Source organism: Actinia tenebrosa, unplaced genomic scaffold, assembly GCF_029948245.1.
Source record: "Actinia tenebrosa isolate PJP-AT-01 unplaced genomic scaffold, QUT_ActTen_1.0 PGA_scaffold0__85_contigs__length_37466705, whole genome shotgun sequence".
Classification (NCBI taxonomy): Eukaryota; Metazoa; Cnidaria; class Anthozoa; order Actiniaria; family Actiniidae; genus Actinia; species Actinia tenebrosa.
This window is the reverse complement of record NW_028292569.1, coordinates 25,108,503-25,129,340: the sequence shown is the minus strand read 5'-3', so window position 1 is coordinate 25,129,340 and position 20,838 is coordinate 25,108,503. Positions and strand designations below refer to the sequence as shown.

General features: G+C 37.5%; 4 protein-coding genes and 1 long non-coding RNA gene across 5 annotated transcripts; 3 read left to right on the top strand and 2 right to left on the bottom strand.

The window, feature by feature from the left end:
- On the bottom strand, positions 1–3,656 carry LOC148913926 (uncharacterized). Its single transcript, XR_016121197.1, has 3 exons — positions 3,563–3,656; positions 1,866–2,086; positions 1–954 (listed from the first exon to the last, which is right to left on the bottom strand). It is a non-coding gene; the product is annotated as an uncharacterized LOC148913926 (long non-coding RNA).
- Positions 3,657–3,682: 26 nt separating this feature from the next.
- Positions 3,683–7,075, top strand: LOC116306093 (galanin receptor 2a-like). The gene has a single exon (XM_031716127.2). It carries the CDS (start codon positions 3,683–3,685, stop codon positions 4,814–4,816), a length of 1,134 nt encoding a protein of 377 aa, XP_031571987.2. The 3' UTR covers positions 4,817–7,075.
- A 39-nt stretch (positions 7,076–7,114) lies between these two features.
- LOC116306095 (F-box only protein 36-like) lies at positions 7,115–10,185 on the top strand. The gene is made up of 2 exons (XM_031716129.2): positions 7,115–7,701; positions 8,772–10,185. The coding sequence occupies exons 1-2, from the start codon at positions 7,348–7,350 to the stop codon at positions 8,982–8,984; spliced, it is 567 nt and encodes a 188-aa protein (XP_031571989.1). The 5' UTR covers positions 7,115–7,347; the 3' UTR covers positions 8,985–10,185.
- A 41-nt stretch (positions 10,186–10,226) lies between these two features.
- LOC116306091 (neuronal acetylcholine receptor subunit alpha-7-like) lies at positions 10,227–15,602 on the bottom strand. Its single transcript, XM_031716124.2, has 6 exons — positions 14,547–15,602; positions 13,714–13,758; positions 13,141–13,250; positions 12,424–12,647; positions 11,858–12,079; positions 10,227–11,363 (listed from the first exon to the last, which is right to left on the bottom strand). The coding sequence occupies exons 1-6, from the start codon at positions 14,670–14,672 to the stop codon at positions 10,627–10,629; spliced, it is 1,464 nt and encodes a 487-aa protein (XP_031571984.2). The 5' UTR covers positions 14,673–15,602; the 3' UTR covers positions 10,227–10,626.
- Positions 15,603–17,401: 1,799 nt separating this feature from the next.
- On the top strand, positions 17,402–20,498 carry LOC148913925 (uncharacterized). The gene has a single exon (XM_089037249.1). The coding sequence runs from the start codon at positions 17,625–17,627 to the stop codon at positions 20,058–20,060; it is 2,436 nt and encodes an 811-aa protein (XP_088893375.1). The 5' UTR covers positions 17,402–17,624; the 3' UTR covers positions 20,061–20,498.
- The last annotated feature ends 340 nt before the right edge of the window (positions 20,499–20,838 follow it).

The following is a 20,838-nucleotide window of genomic DNA, read 5'->3' as shown; positions in this document are numbered from 1 at the left end:
GTACAGTAAATTCAAATAATGTCGTTCTAAAAAAGCCCAATCAATCAAAATATAGTGAACGATTGAATGAATAATTGGATAAACAGTAATGTTTGGGATAAATGAAATTTAAAAAATGAACATAAAGATGGAAGGGAGATGGGTAATGTAAAAGGGGCTCTAGATTTTTCCTATTCACTTAAGTCCTAGGTTTTTTTATGAATTTTATGTGTGTCATATTCCGGTTTTGACATATGTATACAAATAAAAAATATATACTTTAATTCCTCAATAATGCTGACCATAAATGCACTTTATTTTCATACATGTAATGTCATTAAAATTTTTCCAACCTTAGAGAGTTATAAATGTCAGCGTTTTTAAAGTTATTGCGCAAATAAATCGTATCCGGAAATGTAATTGGGAACTGGCTAATAAGAAAATGGAAAAATAATAAATAATTTTCCATTACTTTAGTTTGCTTTGCCTACCAAGCTCCAAATCATCTTGCTAAAGAGTAAGACAGTCGCCATCTTCAGCTAATGTTTTTTGCATGGCTTTTTTGTTTCCGCGGCAGCAAGGGTTATAACTTATGAAACCGAATTTTGGTAAGTAGTATATGCTGGCTGAAAGATCGACATGTATTATAATCGTTATGGCTTCTTTGATTGTTAATTTATTAGCAGCTGATCATATTCGCACGTATCCAGACATTTTTGAATCCGCAACTTTGCAGTTAGGGGGTTGGCCAACCTTCCACACGTATTGGTGAATACGGCCGGCGAATCCGCAACTTTTTGAATACCCTCTTCAGAGTGGAATTTTTTAAATACGCTTTGAATAAGGTCTCGTATGCTTGTCTTTGAAGTCAAGGCGAGTCGCGAAGCCACGAGGGTCGAGGAGCGGAACACAACAAGGAACAACAAGGAAACTCATGCACCCAGCGTCGTAGACATGTGTTGACAGGATGCCAATCTGCAACGAAAAATGAGACTAAGCTAGAAAGAGACGCATCTGTATAAAATATGATATCTTTTCTTAACTTCTGATAATTTGATTTTTTTTCTTTCCAAAAACGCATCAAAGAAAAAAAGACAATAGAAGAAAAAGAAAGAGAGATAATTGGCATTTAAATGTCTCATTTTTAAAGAAGGTCGATGTCAGAGACAAAGTTTTTAATGCTGAACTTTTTAGAATTTTCAACACAGCTAGTTAACAGAACCCGTTTAAATTCTTTTTTTTTTTCTTCAGGCATCTGGTCGGTAAGAAACATTAAAATGAATTTTTCCCAAAACTAATCAAAATGTCAAAATGAAAATTAGAGAAACTGGATAAACAAACACGACTTTACGCTTAATATACCTTTCGATATTGACGCAGGGACGATAGAAGAAATGAACTTTTTAGCTTTAAAGATAACCGGTAAAAAGTGTAAAAAGGTTCAGTATTGGTTTTTAATCTAAATTATTGTTGCCCTGTGATTAAAAAAAGACTGACCCCCTTTTAGTAAATGAGTTGGAATTTAAAAGTGTTGATTTTTGCGGATGAAGGAAAACAACACCTGAAAACAATAGCCAGTTTTTGGACTGTCAATGAAGCCACTCCCACAAAGCAGCTGAACCCAACACGGAAATTAATTCTTAGTTTGCTGTGCCTTAAATTTGCATTGTTTTAGGGCTCCATAAACTAACTGATCTTTAAGTTGGCTGGCAAATAGAGATAGAAAACATGACGTTGCTAACGAGGGTTCAGGTTAATAAATATATTGGACGACTCTATCGCGGCTTTGCTCAACTGAAAAAACACCAATTAACCTGAGACTGATAAGTTACAAAGTTCGTTTTTTTTTTACATGCAGCCATAAACAAATAAGATATTATGATTACCCTCAAATCCATCCCCACAAGACAGATGTACATTTCGTGTAATTAATATCGCCGTAAGCTGATTGGTGCATGAGGAAAATCAATCGGACCTAATTCAGCCAATATAGAGCCGGGGACTCAAATGATGATGCCTATAAATTGTATAGCTGCTGGTGCCGGATAAGACCTTCCACTTTTCAAGTTCCAGTGAGATATCGACGCCTGCATTTATACCTTGGTCCCTTGAAAAAAAAAAACAAGTAAGAAACAGTTTTTCTAGTCTTATTTAGATTTCAATCGAATCTTCGTTACATTGTCGTTACGTTCTGTCTAAAAACCTGGTTTAAGCGCGTACGCATTTATTTGTTCCTCTTTCTCATACAAATCCTTTTAATTGTTTTTAGAAATTCAAATTACGATGGGCAAATTAACAAGAAAATAATTAGAAAGGTGAAGGAACTGCTTAGCTAGTAGTGCGGAGAGGACCGAGTCAAAGAGGAGAGAAAAGGAAGAAAAACAATGGACAAATATAGTGGAAACGTGAGTGCCATCATAGACAGGGGAAAGGAAGAAAGTCATCGTTATCCAAATTAATTGACATTTTATTACTGCAATTTTCATAAACATGCGAACTCTGTGTCTGCAAGCTGCGCGCTGAAATTTGGTTTTTCGCTGTCGTTCTATCAAACCTAATCAGTCGGTACCTTTCATATGCTACTGACGGTAGCGAAAAACCAAATTTCAGCTTGCAACTCGGAGACACAGAGTTCGCATGTTATGAAAATTGCAGTAAGGTTACCTTACTGCAATTTTCATTCGTTTGCGCAGGGAGAAACGACTAAAAGAAAAAAGGAAGGGATGAGAAAAATCGTACAAGAAATAAGGAAAGAGAAAACTTAAATCTAAATATTTAAGTGCCCCTGCGCTCTTTAGTATCTTAATCAAGGTAATCCTTTCTGGGATGACATAGGTGTATATGACTTATTTGCAAAGAATGTTTATTTAAGCGTTGCTGTAAATACAATCAAGTGTAATGAAACAACAAAAATGTGTAATATGAGACAACTAAAGTTTGCTGTCGGGTAGTTCAGAGAGAATGGCAAAAACTGGCTCCGCGTGAAAGGAAATGAATTTGTAAACATTGGATACAAAAAAAGTGTTCCGTTACTGGGCATGCGCAACCTTTTTTAAGCAAACGAAAAACGTTTCTTTGCATTTTTGTGTCAAAAATATTTTTTAATAGAAAAGATATAAGAAAAGCTTACTCCCACTCCGGCTTCTATTCCACTGCAGGATTTAAGTTTGAAATTTTACCATGAAAAAAAAACTTAAAGCCATCCTATACCGACAGATCTTGAAGAATCCTCTGCTTACCTCTGCTTTAACATTTGCGATTTTTTTTTTTTTTTTTTTTTTTTTTGGTATGAACGGGGGTTCGATTTTAATTTCCTCGCGATTTCTCAAACGTGTGAAGTATATGGTGAGAGTGTCAAAAACTTTCTCGTGTTCAGTATTGTGCGTTGCGCACAAAGAGGAAATCATTGCTGGATGACATGATTCAGTACTCTAGATACAATATTTATTTTTCTTATCAAAGAAAACATTTCTCATTATGTCATTCATTTGTATAGCAGCTGTAGCAACTAACAGAAACCTGGGTATATAGCTATAGCATAATGAAAGTCACGTTTACTATTCGGACTAGTTTCGCCTCTAACCTTGTAGCCTTGTATCCTTGCAAACTGCGGAGTAATTTTTCGCATTCCTATTATTCAGTGAAGAAGATTTGTGTTTTCTCTTTCTTAGCACACAAGTCCTGTCCACATTGTACACTGACCATGAACAACACAAGCCTTGTTGGAACCTCGTTTGTTCCTCTCGACGAAGGAAAGCTCAGCAGCCAGATAAACCTTGCTATTCATGTAATGACTCTTGTTATTGGTTCAGTAGCCAATATACTCGTGTTAGCTGTCGTTGTTACCAAGTCTAAAAAGACGGACCAGGATGTTATGATCATCAATCTGTGCCTTACAGACTGGCTGATCATCATGGTCAAATTCCCATTAAAATTGGACACAAACCTGGAGTATATTAACTGGACGGATTCCGTTTGTAAATTTGTGGAAATAATACCGACTCTTTGCCATTACGTGGGGATATATGCTATCGTTGTCATGGCTGTTCACAGATGCCGGGTTCTTTTGAATCCCTTTAAAGCAAAGATGAAACTCAAAACTGCTGTAGTTTGCTGTATTGTCATATGGGTTTTGTCTTATCTCTTTCTTCTACCTTTAATCTTCTATCGGGTCGGCTACTTTGGTAAAAGTTGTGTGGTCATCCCATTAACAGATTGTCAAAACCGTTTATTTCAAATCTACAGGATAATCGGATATGTTATTGCTTTCCCTATACCTCTCTTGATCATTGCATTTTCGTACTTTCGTCTTGGGATGCATTTGTACCGCCAGAGGATCCCACGGGTCGCCTACGTGCAAGGGAACTTGAACATGAACGCTGGGCGTAGACAAAATCTAGAGATAATAAAGACTCTAGCTGTGATTGTGATCGCATTCGCTCTATTTATGCTCCCATTATTCATAGTCAGGATTCAATACGAGGTCAAGAGTAACGCGGAAAGAGTAGCTAAGCATTATATTAATTTTATCGTGTACTCGCGACTCATTGCTCTATCCCACAGCTGTGTAAATCCTGTCATATATGGTAGCTTGACCAAACATTTTCGCCAAAAATATAGACAATGGTTCTGTCAGTGCTTTCAAAGAAATTTCAATGTTTCAAGGATGAATACTTGGAATGTCCAAAATTTCACGGCGACCAACTGTCACCGTCCTGACATTATTATAATGGCCGGAAAATTTGGAGAACATCTCGGTGAAGGATCCGCGACAGGATTTTCAAAATTGGATGTGCCATTTTCAACCGAAGCTCACATTAATCACAGTAGTCTTTGATCCATGAAGATCTTGATAGTTGCACTCTTGATAGTTGCAACGTATGCATATACTTAATCCGCCATTATTCGATTTAGGAGAAAGACTTGTAACGAACGCTTCCCGAAAACAATTATGGGGAAAAAGTTACGAATGTGTTTAATCTGTACTTCTTCCACTTTCTCATACTTTCTCGTGCTTAGAGGAGGAGTGATTGCAAAGGCCTACGAATTATTATTGGGATAAAGTTATGCCGTATGTGAACTGTTTGTGATGTCTCTTTTTCGTTTTCAAAGAAAGACTGGTGGCAAATGTGTCATGCATAAAATTGTGACGCTGGAGTACGGAATAAATAGGACCATTATAAAAGCGCTTTAGCAGTTAGGATTAGTAGCAGTTTCCTGCGGACCTCTAAAACTTAGTTCTCAAATATCAGAGGCACTGACACCTAACTACCGGGAACATTATTCAGGATCATCGTGGGATGATTTGACACGATCACCGAATTCAAGAGTATATAAGTGTTTTCAAAAAGAATAGGAATACAGTTAGTGGGAAGGACCTCCATCTTAGGGACATGCCATAGTGGCTTCTCCACGTAAAACACTGTAGAAGTAAGCAGATCCCAGTCCACTGGCCCAGTTGCACCAAACTGCAAGGAACCAACTCCAAGAAGAGGCCAAGCATCAGTAGAGCAATAACAATATAAGTACAATCGTCTCTTGAGATTCGTACGGTTAGCAACATGACGTGATGAAAACTATCCCCACCTGACGGAACCTTCAGGTGGACTGCGGAGCTTGGATCAAAATTTGCGTCATCGAAGGCAGCAGAAAAGTCGCCGTCCGTGTTGTGTGAGTACAAGGGGCCTTTGTTTGACTTGGGGATAACTTGGATTCAGCCTAAAAGTAGAATAAATGATCGGACATATGGTTCAATTGTTGTTTACAACTTTGTTGGCGAGAGATGTTTTACCAATCAACTTTTTCTTCAAAAAAACGTTATGTCAAAACAGGGGAAGGTGGTTGAAAAAGCTACTCATGCATTGAAGAATTTCAGCCAACCGTTCCAAAAGCAGTATTTCTTGGCATTTCACGTCATTGTCATCAACGTTGCAGGTCTTGCTCATATCTTTGCTGAAGTAAATCTCCATTTTACTTTTGCATTGCATAAACTCTTGCGCGCAACAGTTGCAGATGTAGATGGATATACATTGCAGTATAGAGCCGTGAGGATCTGGGACCGAAACTAATGACGGCTGCGGAAGAGACTGCTAAGTCCATGGATCTTCGAATTCGTAAAATTCCGCTATGTTCCTTGCTTAGTCTTGGTCTAATTTCAGCGTTAAAATATTTACAAATACCAACATTAAAATAAAGAGTGAACAATCTCAATGATAGACTCCTTGCAGCACTTTGAAATGCAGCTCAATCTGGGGGACAAAAAAATATGTTCCAATTCTCTGGAGATTGGAATTCTTTTGTTTTGTCCACCAGATCGAGCTGCTTTGACGTCACATGCAAGGGGTCTATACGAGCACTTTGAAAATCCTCGGACCTTCACTAGAACACATGAATATGTATTCTATACAAAATCGGGACTAATCCTGAGAAACAGAGAATTAGAAACTAGAGATTGCGAAACTAACCGCAATTTATTAATTAAAAAAAAAAAAAAAAAAGATTATTAGTGCAATGATTTGATCTTAGTAATAAAGCCAATGCGATAAGGATGGTCAATAATGGACACCTTTTATCTTTCGAAACACCGTACAATTATTGAAACTCTAAAAAAAGTATGTACAAATGCTATTGTATTTTTAAATTCATGTATTTATAAAATCTTCTCTTAACACCAATGGCGCGAGCGTAAAATGATTGATTTTTGTGCGCAAAACCTAACACGCTAAATTCCGGCAATGCGATCCGTTAGTTAGCCGTGGTGTGACTGTGAAGCGGCTCAGACTTTGGTTGCTTCAGGTTTTGATAAATTTCATGTCTCTGAAAAATAAAATTAAAATGTTTTTCGTTTTGCGAAATGGACTAATTAGAAAAGCCATCGTGTTACATCACAAGAGGTTTTCATTATTAGGCCGAGTTTATTTGATTGCGGCGCTTCGCGTTGTATAAAAGATTCTTTTGTTGTACACTCACAAATCCATCATACTATGAACTACCTGCTAGCTTGTTTATTGTCATATTCAGGTCAAATTAAATTGAAAAATTCTACTTTGGTTTCCGGACCGCTTTGAAGGTTGATCTCCCTCATAAGTGCATTTTAAATCATCAATCTTGTACATCTCATAACGTTTAAGTACTGTTTATTTTAGAAAAGGGAAGTTAATCGTCATTTTTCACTACAAAAATTACTGGAGTCAGTCTGGCATATTTGAGGGCCGTTTCTTAGGATACCGGAGACGAATCGATGAGGAGTTACACCGTTTTCTTTACATTTGAAACTTAAACCACCGGAAACTTAAATAAATTTAAAAACCTTCGGCACAACGTTGATATTTATTATTGACAACATGTAAAGGAGGATCTTCTCTAAAGATGACTGAAAGTCGAGTTGTTTTCAAGAAAGAAGGCGTTGCTCCACCGCCGAGTAAGGACTTCTATCAGCTTACTGTCCAAGCCGATAGACATGTCATTTGGCGATCATGGAGTATTAATCTTCGTATCAGCGACAGCCGTTCACCTGCTCAGTCCATCTTCTCCAGCGAGGAGTTCATCGAGAAGAAATCTTTACAAACAGAGATAGCGCGTGTGCTTGGCTGTGACACTCTTGAACAGGTATTGAATATAGTCTCTCCCGCATCGTCATACTCATTGGAGGACCTCCCTGAAGATGTAATACGAAAAATATGCTTGAATTTAGAGCCGGAATCTATTGGAAGGCTTGCTCAGGTTTGTATGAAAGTTCCTAACTAGTATTTTTAACATATACTGAATTATGTGTTCAATGTCAGTACACCTATTTCAAAAAAAGTTGTAGGTCGGACATCTGAAATATCAAATCTGAGACCAAGTAGCACACTACGTATTGTATAATATATTCAAAGCCAAACAACGTAGTTTCCTTTTAGTTTGGAATACGAGGCATGACTTTTGAATTAGAAATGTGATTTTTCATATTTAAGCCAGAAAATATTTAAGCACAAAACTTTTCTTTGAGTTTCGGATTTCAGACCGCGTTGTTTTTGAAATTGGTGTATACCGATTAAAGTTGGAATATATAGGATCAAAAGTCATATTTTGATGAACAAAATTAGCTTTTCGATTTAAAATTTATTTTTCACTCTGACTGAAATTCATTCACGAGTGCAAATGCATTTTTCATTTTACAATGTTTACAATTTGCGCAAGTTTATTTAGATTTTCGTTCTTTGGATAATGGTCTTGAATTGTAAATAGCTTGAAGCTGGTTTAAACAGAAACAAACAAGGAAACGAAAAAGAAAAACATCATTTAGTTACATCGTGTAAGATCAAAAATCGAACGAAAGAAAAGGATGAATTCATATTACATTGAACTGAATAGATAAAAAAGTCACTAATTAATCTCATAGCTGCAACGACATAAACGAACACCAGCTAAGCAAACAAATGAAGCTGACAAACCAAATAAAGCTAAAGTCAATCAGCAAAAATATTTTTGAGCGTGACATGCAAAACGTTTGATTTTTATCGGTTGAGATACTAAGAAAACTAAAATTATTTTCATTGGAATTTGCAGAACCTCGAGTACAATTCTTTATTAATAGGTACTCGTAATGTTTTGAAAGTTACTGTTATTGCACTAGCCTTTAAGCGATTGCAATTTGAGAACTTTCAAAATATTAAGCAAAATCGTTGAAGAGAAGGCATATATATGTGTCTCTGTTCCCAATATTTTCTTCAGATTTAAAATAATTATCAGTTTATAGTCGGTAAAAAAATTGTTATTATGTTGATAGATTGTTCTATTTCTTTTTACAGACAAGTAAACGACTTCGTGCCGTATGTTACACTGACGAACTGTGGTCAATCTTGTTCAAGAAATCTAACGGAAGTGTGGAGAAGGATATTGAAAGCGCCGCTGAAGTCGTGGGATGGAGAACACTGTTTATGTCAAGTACGCTGCAGTGCAAACGCTTTAACAACAAAATTGACAAAAGTTCTGGAACAAAGCCTTGGGTACTTTTCAGTTAAGATGTTGGGACAGTTTTTCTTTGAAAGTTTCGTAAAACTATCAGTGCAATTGATGGAAATGGCGCGTTTTATGACACTCTAAACAAAGGTGGACTGGAATGGATTTTAATACTACCAATATACCACGGTTTGCGTAGTCAAGTAATATGGATACGATTCATGAGACAAAGTATATAGAGCAAGTATATACCACGGATTGCGAAATAAAAAGTCAAAGATTCACAAGGCAAAGCATGGTTATAACAAGTACATAGCACAAGTATATACCAAGGATTGCGTCATCAAAAGTCATAAACTCACAAGGCAAACCTTGCGGGATTTCACAAGTACATAGCACAAGTGTGTACCACGGTTTGCGTCATCAAAAGTCATGAACTCACGAGGCAAATCTTGGATATCACAAGTACATAGCACAAGTATATAACACGGTTTGCGTCGTCAAATAATTATGGATCTTCACTAGGATCGTCATCAAATCAGTCATAATTACAAGGCCTTGGATGAAATAGAGTTTTCCACGGATGACGTCATAGATTGTGCATCACGGGATTGAAATGCAGACAAACCAAGCCCATCGCACATGCTGACATGCTGCAGCAATTTCTTGTAGTCTTGTTTTTTTATAGTCATGGAAGGACTATGGTTTATGACTGACGTAAAACTCATGACTAAAGCACATGCATATTCTGTCATTGATGAATAGGACGTTTGCAAGCTTGCGTTATGGCATCATTTTACTACAGCTACCAAGATACTTCGCGAATTTTCTTTTAAGTCAGTCACTGAATAACTTTTCATAAATATGCTTTATTCTTAAGTTACTATTTATGGAACAGATAGTTTACACTTTTCCCCACGATTTTATAATATATGTCGTTTGAAAGACGTAAACTCAATTGGAGAACCGTTTCTATTAAATAACCTGTCAAGATATTACATTCCTGTAATTGTAAGAATATCGGTTCGTCGCAGCACTGAGCCACAGTAGCCTGGACAGCTTTTAATAAGACTAGGACTAGTTCCAAGATCAGTTCCATCTTCTGGTATTAAGTCAGTGCAGATCTCTTCTCTTTATTTGATTTTTTTCTGGTATAGTAAATCAATTTATTTCCCAGTTATGACCTCGCGAATATTCTAGCCCCTTGCCTAGCATCGTAATGCCGCATTTCTTAAGAAAAATAAAGTATAACCTATAGCTGAAGTCATCAAAAGACTCACTCCTTGTCCTCTCAAACTGCTTCGTTTTAAGGTAAAATTTGAGCTGCATATACATTGAGGAAAATTTCGACTCTATTGATTGCATGAGAACGCTCTTCGTGTGTGAGCCAAACTTTGGTTCTCTAAAAAAAATCAGCGCACCAAAAGAAAACACTCTACACTTATTTATTTGGTGCGATTTTTAAGCACACAATTTGAGTCAGGCTGAGTAAGAAATCTAAATATTCAAACTCTTTACCAGACATCTAATAGCCTATTTCCTTGCCGTCACTAAGTAGTCTTAGTACATACAAATATTATGTTGGGGATGAGTTGATCTTCTCGAAAACCCTATCACACTCCAGGTAAATTTGCTTGGATGGTATACCAAAATTGAGTGACGTGTGCCATAATTGATAGCAGAAGCATCTGGCTTTGCTCTCTTTCAAGCAACGTACGCTGGTGCCTGCAGAAAGCAGCTTAGTATAGTGATCAGCACCGTCAAACTGAATACCCACAATGATACCTTATCCATCACCATAGCTGCAATCCTCCATTCTTCCTTATGGATATTAACCCTGTCGTCAACCACAGAGTTCTCCACCAATGTCTCAACTTTCTCTAAGATCTTTTCACCAAGATCGAAGATTGGTTTGTTTGGGGAATCGTCGGACATGCCTTCTAGATTCCCACTCGAAAGAGGTCGAAGGGAAGTCGATACGTAGCCATTTCTCTTAAAACTGTCGCGGGAGTGTTCGAAGGGGTCGTTACTCTCGATATGGTCTTCGGGTTTAAGCAGTTTGTTTTGTTTGTGCTTTCGGAAATTTTTCGAAGGGGATTCAGAGTGGAATGTTATTTCTTCCTTCACTTGGAAACCGTCTTTCCGTAAATTAGAATGCTCAGAGAAACGCTTAAGGTTTTCCATGCGAATTCCGAAGAAGTTGCCAAGATACCCGAGTATGTACTTTCGTACCCAACTCGGCATCTCCATGCAGTCTGAATGATAGTACTTCAAGATGTAACAAGTCCATATGAGAGCAATGGCCATTTCTATCATTCCCGCCATGTAGAACTTCGCGATAAGAGGAACGGCGTCTGACGTAGGTGGGATTGTCTCGGCCACTACCAACATGAACACCGTCATGGCTAGAAGGATCGTTATGGAAAGAGAGATTCGCTCACCTGGAATCGACAAAAAACGTAGATATTAGCACTGATTAACTCTTCTTGGACTATTTTACGCCCGTTTGTTGGGTCTCTTGTTAATTTTCCTCCGGTTTCTTCCTCCTTCCGCATTTCAAATTCGATCTGTGAGCTAGCTGTGTCCTGACTGTAGATCAGCCCAAAGGTTGTTTCAGGGTTCGATCTGTGAGTTATTCGTGCCCTGACTTAGATCAGCCCAGAGGTTGTTTCAGGGTTTATTCTGTGAGTTAGCCGTGCGCTGACTTAGATCAACTCGGGGGTTGTTTCAGGGTTCAATCTGTGAGTTAGGCGTGCCCTGATTAAATCAGCCGCACAGAGGTTGTTTCAGGGTTTGATCTGTGAGTTAGCCTGACTTAGATCAACTCGGGGGTTGTTTAAGGGTTCAATCTGTGAGTTAGCCATGCCCCGACTTTGATCTGTTAAATTTAAGCTCGGTATTGATAAAATCAAACAACGCCGCAAATTCTTTTTACCTGATTCAGCCGGTAAAACAAACGATACGTTCACCAGTATAGTAATTGTGACCAGCGGTAATATTAGGTTCATCATGTAGAATAACGATCGTCTTTGGAGGATGAAGGTGAAGGTGACATCAGGGTAAGGCTCTTCACAGCAGAAATATTTTATAACGTTCCTTTTTGCTGGGACTGAGACAAGGTGCCATTCAGCGCTTGGCATGTATTTCCCCAGATCGGCTGGAATTGACCATAAAGTTAAAATCTAACCACAATAGAGATAAAAACATTTGAAATGGAGCCTAACGTTTTCATGGGAGGATTCAGGAGGATGTATTGGGTGACTAGCCAGGCTACCCCTTTTGGAGTTGAAAATTAGGATGAATCAAATGACAAGCTAAAAGCCCAAGAATATTATGGATGCCTTTCGGTAACACAGCTATTCACCCCTCGTTCTGGGTCCGCACTGATTTTGTTTACAATGTTTGTTACTGAAGAGAATGAAATAATGAAAGAGACGTTCGCATAGTAGAAGGAAACGGGTTGTCTTGGTAACAGGTATTTTAAAATAGTTCCCTTCGTACCTTCTTTACTTTCGTTCATAACATTCAAGCGGAAGCCATCGTAGGTCCACGATCCAAACTTCATGTTACAATACTGTGTATCAAAGGGAAAATCCTTGACGTTGATTGGACAGTTGCTCTTGAATGTTACCGGTGCCAGCCATTGGTTACGGCCAGTGTAATGTAGAACTACCCGAGTATTGAGCCGGTCGAGGTTACCGCTAAAGGACAGGTCGTCATCAGCACTAAAAAACGCGTGATATTACGTAATTATTCATTTATATGATCAATAATAGGTGGACGAGGAATGACGTAATTTGTTTCGGTGGCAATTTTTATCGTTACACTCACTTATTGTGTGGCGCGCATTCATTACCATTATTATAAAGAGAAAATGAGTGTCCAACATACTGGTTGATATGAAGGAACTAAGATCTATTTTAAAACTTTTGTTAATTAAGTCAACCAACATGGCGGCTATGACGTCAGATGCCAAGGCAAAAGTGGCCGCCCTGTTGGTTGATATGACAAAAACAAAAAAAGACCAAATATTTTCGGTTCAACTTAACCAACATGATGGCTATGACGTCACATGCGCAGGAACAAAACATAACATGTCAACCAGCATGGCGGATATGACGTCACATGGACTTTCAAAGCGCTATTTAATCAAAGTAAACCAAATTTCATCTCCCCATGAAAGAATCCAGGACGGGGATCGAACTCTCTTCTACTTACTTATCATAGAGTACGATATCAGGTAACCAGATGACCTTGGGGTCAATGTTGATAGTTCTTAAACCTCCATACTTTGTTAGGTTCCAGGATAAATAGGGATTATACCAGGTCTGAAAAAAAGAATAAAATTTAGTCCATATTAATATAAGTAACTGGTGAATAGGTAAATGCATGCATGTAGGGATGGACGGGATAGATAGAAGGATGCATGGATGGTAAGGTAGAAGAATGGATGAATAAATAAATATATCGGGATAAATGGTTGAGTAGTGAACGGATGTATGGATAGAAGGATGGAAAGATTTCCGGTTGGGTGGATGTGATGAAAGGATAGATCAACGGGAAGGAACAATGGATAGAAATATGGATGCGCAAATTCGAATAGACAGATGAGACGATTCAATGGCTTGTCTATTGATGGCTTGGGTGGATAGAATGGATCGATAAACGTGGATATTCTATATTTATCAAACACCGCTCTATCTGTAGTCGTTATAACACCACGTGACCAATAAGGTTGCAACAAACCACGTCGACCTTAATAACCATGTCAATATTTTTACTTCCTCTCACCTGCCTGACCCAGGCACTTGCAGTCAATATTTGATTCTTCTCGTCCTGTTGATTAACAAAGTCATAAAGCTATATACTGAAGTGACCTATTTATGGTAAACATGAAGGTCGTTGGACTGTTGCGTCCAAAGAAATGAATAAATACCAAAGAATGTTCCAGAAGCACGGCAACCATTCAAGTGTTCAAATCCTTTATCCAATTAAAGAAACTAGCTTCCGCGAAAATTTTCTTGGAAAAGACGTTTGCATTATCATTTTCCTAATTAAAAGAAACTTTCGCATTTTAAATAAGGATTGCGTATGGGAAAAGTATTACGACCAAGCTAAATATTTGAGTGAACAATCACGTGACACGTCAAATTTGAAAACGTCAAAACTAATAATTAGCTATAGGGACCGATTTTGGGACGCAAGGCGGCTCCACGGCCACTTTAAATGCTTGGAAAATACTCCAGCTTCGAATTCTCTGTTCTACAGGAAAGCCTCGATTTCTCCTATGAAATAGCATCGGAGTTACACTCTATTGCGGCCTTTAGACAATTGTTACATTTGGGTCAGTTTCTATATATTCATTGTATTGACCCAAATGCCTCGACTTGAAACAATTGTTTGAAGGCAACAGTGTAACTCCGATATCTGTCTTTTCTTATGCAAAGAAAATGCATTGTTTTATGCCCCAGAACAATTCCTCTCGGGATTTAGTGCAAGGGTTCTATAAATGAGTCTTTGATCAACACAGCGGTATTTGACTAAATCGAAAACGGCCTATATTACCCAATAAAGCACAGGTAGCCTAGTTCGGTCAATATATGCATGATACTTAGTATACTTACCACATCAATAATCTGATTCAAAGTCATACCAAATACAACATTAACGGTGTCATTATCATTGATGACGGGCCTTTCTTGTTTGTCGTAGTTCTCTAACTCAGGTGTATTAAGGCCTGACTTTAGCATGGAAACGAGGCTAAAAATCAAAAAAAAATTTTCTAACCCCTAAATAATTTTTTCTTCACCGAACTGACATATATTATTAATCATATCAAAATGAAGTCTTTTTCTTCATTTTCGTTGCTATGGCAACCCTTGTCTGTAAAATTTCTTGAAAAATACTACATTAAAAACTCGGTGAAAAGAATTGTAAAATGGGGAAAATTTAAAGACTTTTAACTTTGCCTTATCCGGCCCTTATGTACTCATATGTAATTGAATAATTCAAATACGCTTTTTAAGGTTGACTACAATGTAGATAAATGAAGAAAAATTCCAAAGTCACGAGTAAATTACTATTTTGAGCATCTTTTCCTTTTACTGTTTGGAAACGAAGCTTTCTGGACTAAGTTGAAAGGCGTCTTTATAAAGAACAACCATGCTACTTTTCAGAAAAATATAAATTTACATGATTTTATATGATTAAATGTTCCCCATTTTAGAAAAACTATTGCTTTTTCTAACCATTTCTTGGAGCCGCCATTTTGGTTTGCATACCGAGCTGGGAATGGGCCCGAAATAGTCAAATTCCCCATCCAGGGGAGAGAGGGGATATAAAACCCCATTGGTTTTGAAGCTTTTAAAATCTTCGTCTTTCCTCCCCAAGCGAAAAAATGGCACAATTTCAAAATGGCGGACGAAAACCTTCGATTCCCTCTATGTTTGATTTCAAATTGCTCATAAAATACAGATAATATTGATGATTCTACGAGCATGGTTCAATCATTTGATACCTCTTCTATTATAAAATGAGCAAAGATATTCCTTTTTGGAAGTTTTAGACAGGTAATTTTGATTTGAAAAAGGTTATGCACACCACAATGTTTGAGTGATCGTTTACTAACAAATAAAAGTTCTGCTCTATTAAAATGTTAAATATTCTTCAATATCTTCATGTTTATTTGAGTTTTAGGCGGGAAAACCTTGCAACGCGCGTCAATTTGCAAACAGAGCCTCAAATTTCTCTTCAATTCTATCGGTTTAGTCGAGGCAAAGGGATCTCCTACGAGACAGTCTGTTGAAGTCATACCCTTATTACAAGTAATTACTTGTGTTTAAACAGCTTCCGTAGAAGCTATATCAATTCTTTTCAAACTTATTTTTGTTTGAGGGGGATTAATTTAGTTGAAGACCTAAGTTTAGTTTGCATACAGCTTCTTTAGAAGCTATATGGTTTATGCAATTTACTTTTCTTCAAGGATAATTAATTCACTTGAACAATATTTAAGTTCAATATGTCTGTAAAAGTAGAATGTGCCTGGGCTAGAGTGTGCATTCGAGAAACCAAGAGCCTGTGTTCTATAAAAAAGGCCTTTAATGAGGGAAAGGCAAAGTTTGGGGCAAGGGTTTTGCATGAAAGGTATCAACTTTACAGTGAACATTTCAGTGGCCATGCAAAATTTAACCTAACGCAGTACGAATTTAACCGTGTTGCGAGGAAAATAGATGAGCAAATTGCTAACTGGAGAAACAAAAAAGACAAGGAGCTGTATTTGTCTCAATTTTCGATGACAAACTGGTCTGATCAGGGAAAGATGATGACCAGCGAAACACGAAAAGCACACTCGATAACATATTGCAAGGCTTGCCAACTCTATAACTCACAGTATCAAGCAGCGTATCCTTTGAAAAAAATGTCCATGTTAGGTAAAAGGGGCCCGCTTACCAGTATTGCCACAGATTCTAAAAAACATACACTGCTTTCTGAAGGGTTAAAGGCAACAAAAAAACAGCTGAAGTCTGTTGGACAAACAATTTATTCGACATACAATGAAAAATGTAAAGAAAACTTTGGAAAGACACTAAGGGAAATACTAGTTCTTGTCCCAGATGCTGGTCTTCAGAGAAAACTTTCCCCTGTGGAAAAGAAAAAAGAAAAAAGGAATAAGCTTCGACAGACCAAGAGAGATGTTGAAAACAGGGTTTTAATGGAGAATGACACTGGTGTGCACCTAAATTTAAGGGAATCCTACAATGCAAGACAACAACGCCGATTAGCACAGTCATTTGAAACACCAGAACAGGCACAAGAAAGGGCAAGTACAACACCCCCTAAAATAAAAGAGAGGTCCCACATTCCTGCACTAGAAAACATTACAGGTGATATCGATCAGCTTTTGATAGACATCAACTCATGGCCGCATGAACAAGTAAACTGGTCTGAAAAGGCTAGGGTGTACAAGATACGGTACAAAGGGCAAGACTCCACTCCTCCAAATGGTGGTCAAATATTGAAGACCTTACTGCAGAAAACTCAAGGTGTTAACCTGGCAAATTTTGATAAGCCTGAAAATAAGGATGGTCCAAAAGGTATTTAAAATCTATATATCATTGATTTTGAATTGTCATCAATGTAGTTGGGATGCCTGTGGTAAATATATTTAAATACCGGTAAGCTCCAGTACAATAAGTTTGTTCTATTAGGGAATGGGAAATTCAAACGTTGATGAGGGAATGGATAAAACAAATATGAACTTTGTTTTTCTATTATTGCATGTGCAGGTTTTTTTTTACTATCTTAAACAATAATAATGTGTGCTTAGTTATATGATGTACTGTGAGTTGAAATATAGTAATTTCTTTTATATGTGGCTTACAGAATTTCGAGTAAGACGAGCACTGAAGAAGCAGGCAGGAGGTGAGATATCAGTTCCAGTTCCTTGCACCAATGAGAAGATCCGGGCATCCATCAAGCAACTAATTGAGGATGGGACATATGATGTTGGAGTCCCAGTGGTACAAACCGAAATAGTTAAGTTAGCTATTAGTAATGAGGGTGAAGTTATCCAAAAAAAGACTAATGTCTCTGCAAGAAAAATCCCCCTACAGCAAATTAGATCTGAAGCACTCGTTAGAAACAAGGATCTACTCAGAATCAAAGATGACAGTTCATATGACAAATTAACCAGAGAAGAAATAATGAGTGAGCTGAAAAGAATTAACGAAACAACTGGAGATGACACTGAAGAAATGAGAAGTCGCTTAAAGAAATTGCAGCGCCAAAGACATTGGCTAACATGGCATGACCACTCAACAGTGGCAAATCATGGGCATATGCTGTTCTGCGTAAGAGAACTGTATGACAATGCAATTCATTTAAGCACAGAAGAGTTTGCTACTAAGACAGGCCGAAGTATAGACATCCAAGCCACAATTGAAGAGCCACAGCTGTATATACTGGGTCCCAGTAGATCAACAGTAGAGGACCAAATGCAGTTTGTGCCTACAAGACAGGAAGACTTAAAGAAATTGAAAGACAATATCACAACTGAATCTGGAATAGGAATAAAGGATGTCATGAGATTCATGAATGGGGACAATCCAGCAGCAGAAATGGAAGATGGAACTCAACATGGGGGCCACTATGGATGTCCAGGTTGTGATGGTGATATTAATTTTAGCTGTGATATGGAATACTCCTTCCAGAGGAAATATAAAACGTTAGAAGAGAAAAAGAATTTGATTACTGCTGGTCCTGCTGGGAGAAAGAATTCACTGCATCCATTCAAGGACTTGAAAGTCAATGAACTCAAAGCTGAGCTTAGAGCTAGGGGTATGTCTGATGAAGGGAAAAAGAATGAGCTACAGAAAGAGCTAGCAGAAGTACTAGGTGGAACAACTAGACTGCCTGCATTGCTACACCATAATGCCTCAGTTCAAGATCTCAATCTGGAAATGTATGAAGTGCTGTGCTTTGAACCATTACATTGTTTGATGAACCACATCAAAAACATCTTGCAAGAACTGCCTCATCACATAACAGACATTGACACATTGATCAAGCTTAAGGAAATCCTTTCTGTACAGCTAGGTAAAGAGAAACTTAGAGGTGTGGACTACAGAAAGACACTTCTTTATGTGACAATTGCCCTTTACCCACTGGCCAACCGGGAAGTTAAACTTCTACTTGTAACTTTGTGTGAAATGGCTGAGATCTATTATAGCCAGGATGAGAAGAGATGCCCCAAGATGATCCTACGCCTCCACAACCTTTGTTGGAGGCATGCTATTCAATGCCGAAGAGTACTGACTCCTCCAAAGTCCCTGAGCTACAGAAAACTTTTTGGATTGTACTTCCACAGCTGCATCACACACTCCTCACAGCTTCTTAGAATAACATCCCACAGGTCCATTAATGCTGAAATGTTTGAAAGATTTTTTGAGAAGATATCAGATATCACTTCCAAGACTTGGAGCAGGAGAATACAAGATCTGCCAAAGAATGCCATTCTTCATGTCAAACAAGATCCATCCAAACCTGGTCTAAACTATGTTCTCAAAGAAGAAAGGGAGATCAGCAAACTAGCTAAGTCTCTTCCAAGGATGGGAAATACCTTTGTGCCCACAACTGATCTGATGAAATATGCAGGGGACTGGGAGGCACACCTGAAGCTCATTGCAGACTATTTGGAGCCAGGAGAAGGAGTATGGTGGAAAGAAGTTGTTGGTGGAATAGAATTCCTTGATGGTCATGATGAAACAAGCTTCAGAGAAGAGGGACCACAGCTTCATCATTTTCGATCAAGTACAATAAAGAAGGAGCAACAACATCTAGACACTTCCTGGAACAAATGCCTAGAGAGCAAGGTCAAGATTCCAGCAACAAAGCTGAGAGATGCCAAGGGTAAGTGGCATGTCCCTGAAACATGCTATTGCTCTGGAACTGTGCCTGATGATGAGGATGACAATGCCATTTCTACAGAGCAAATGATTCAGCTAATAACAGAAGACAGTGATGTTGGTAATGCCTTGGCTGATGATGAGGACAACATGGATGGAGAAGCCTTTACAACTACATGTGACATAGAATCAGAAGAAGAACAAATGGCTGCACATCAAGAGATGACTGAAGAAATGCATGGAAGTGTCTTGGGTGATGACAAGACCAGAGGGGCAGAGAATGTATTGACTGCTGTAAATAAAACACCAACAACTGCTGAAGAAGGAAACAAACTACATGGTAAAAGGCCATACTCATTTCCTGAGGTCAATGAATGTACACCAGAAACCAAAAAGAAAAAGAATTCAGATGAAACAAACAATCAACAACTCAACTCCAAGACAGCAAAAGCCTTATGTACAGTGCTAGGCCCCTGTGAGGAAGTTTTGAAGTATGACAAACTAAGAGAGAATTTAAGACATAATTCCAAATCAAGGTTTCACATTGAAAGATATGAAACTCACCTTGTGAAAATCCAAATTGCAGTTCTCAAAGCTTTCAAACATCTGAGCTCATTCCTTGACGATGCTGAAGAGCCTGTAGTACAAGTAGATGAGTTCAAAACAAAGAAAGTACAATTAAAAACAGCTTCAGAACTTCTTAAATTATGGAAAATAACTGTACACTTCCAATAGGTAGTATGATGTTTACATGTCTCAAGAAATATAAAAGGGCCATTATATGTATACATCATGTATATTAAATTAATAATTTTTTTGTATGAGATTAATAAGATAGTATTTCTAGATGAAGCTGCTGTTAGAACTATTCACACCAATGACTAAATACAGATGTTAAGAAGCATTCACAAACACAACTACCTACTGCAGTGAATATGTTTGAAAACAACTTTGTATATAGAGAAAGCATCCATTACTGCTATTTTTGTATTTAATTGTATAAATATTTAAATAACTTTGTATATAGATGAAGCATGTATTGTTATTTTTGCATTCGAGTGTATAATATTTTAAATAACTTTGTATATAGATGAAACATGATTTGCTATTTTCACATTTTTAAACGATTTTGTATATACATCAAGCATGTATTATTAATTTTTTACATACTTTTGAGGGCACAAAAAATTTCTAAATAAATTATTTATTTATAAAGTTAGAATCATCATGTTATGGGTTGTATATAGGGAATAATCCAGCTATAGATTGGGACATCAAACTAAAACAAAGATCAATTAAATTGATAATGTACGAAACTTACCATGAGAAACGACAACTTTTGTCCACCAATTATGATGACAAGCTAATGTATTATAAGCCTATCAAATAGCTTATAAATACACCCAGCAATATTACATTGTCTGGAAGCAAATACAAAATTAGTGTTGTAGCAAATTTCTGGAGGCAATCACTGATAAAAATACAACGCAACAACAATTCCTAGGTTAGAAGA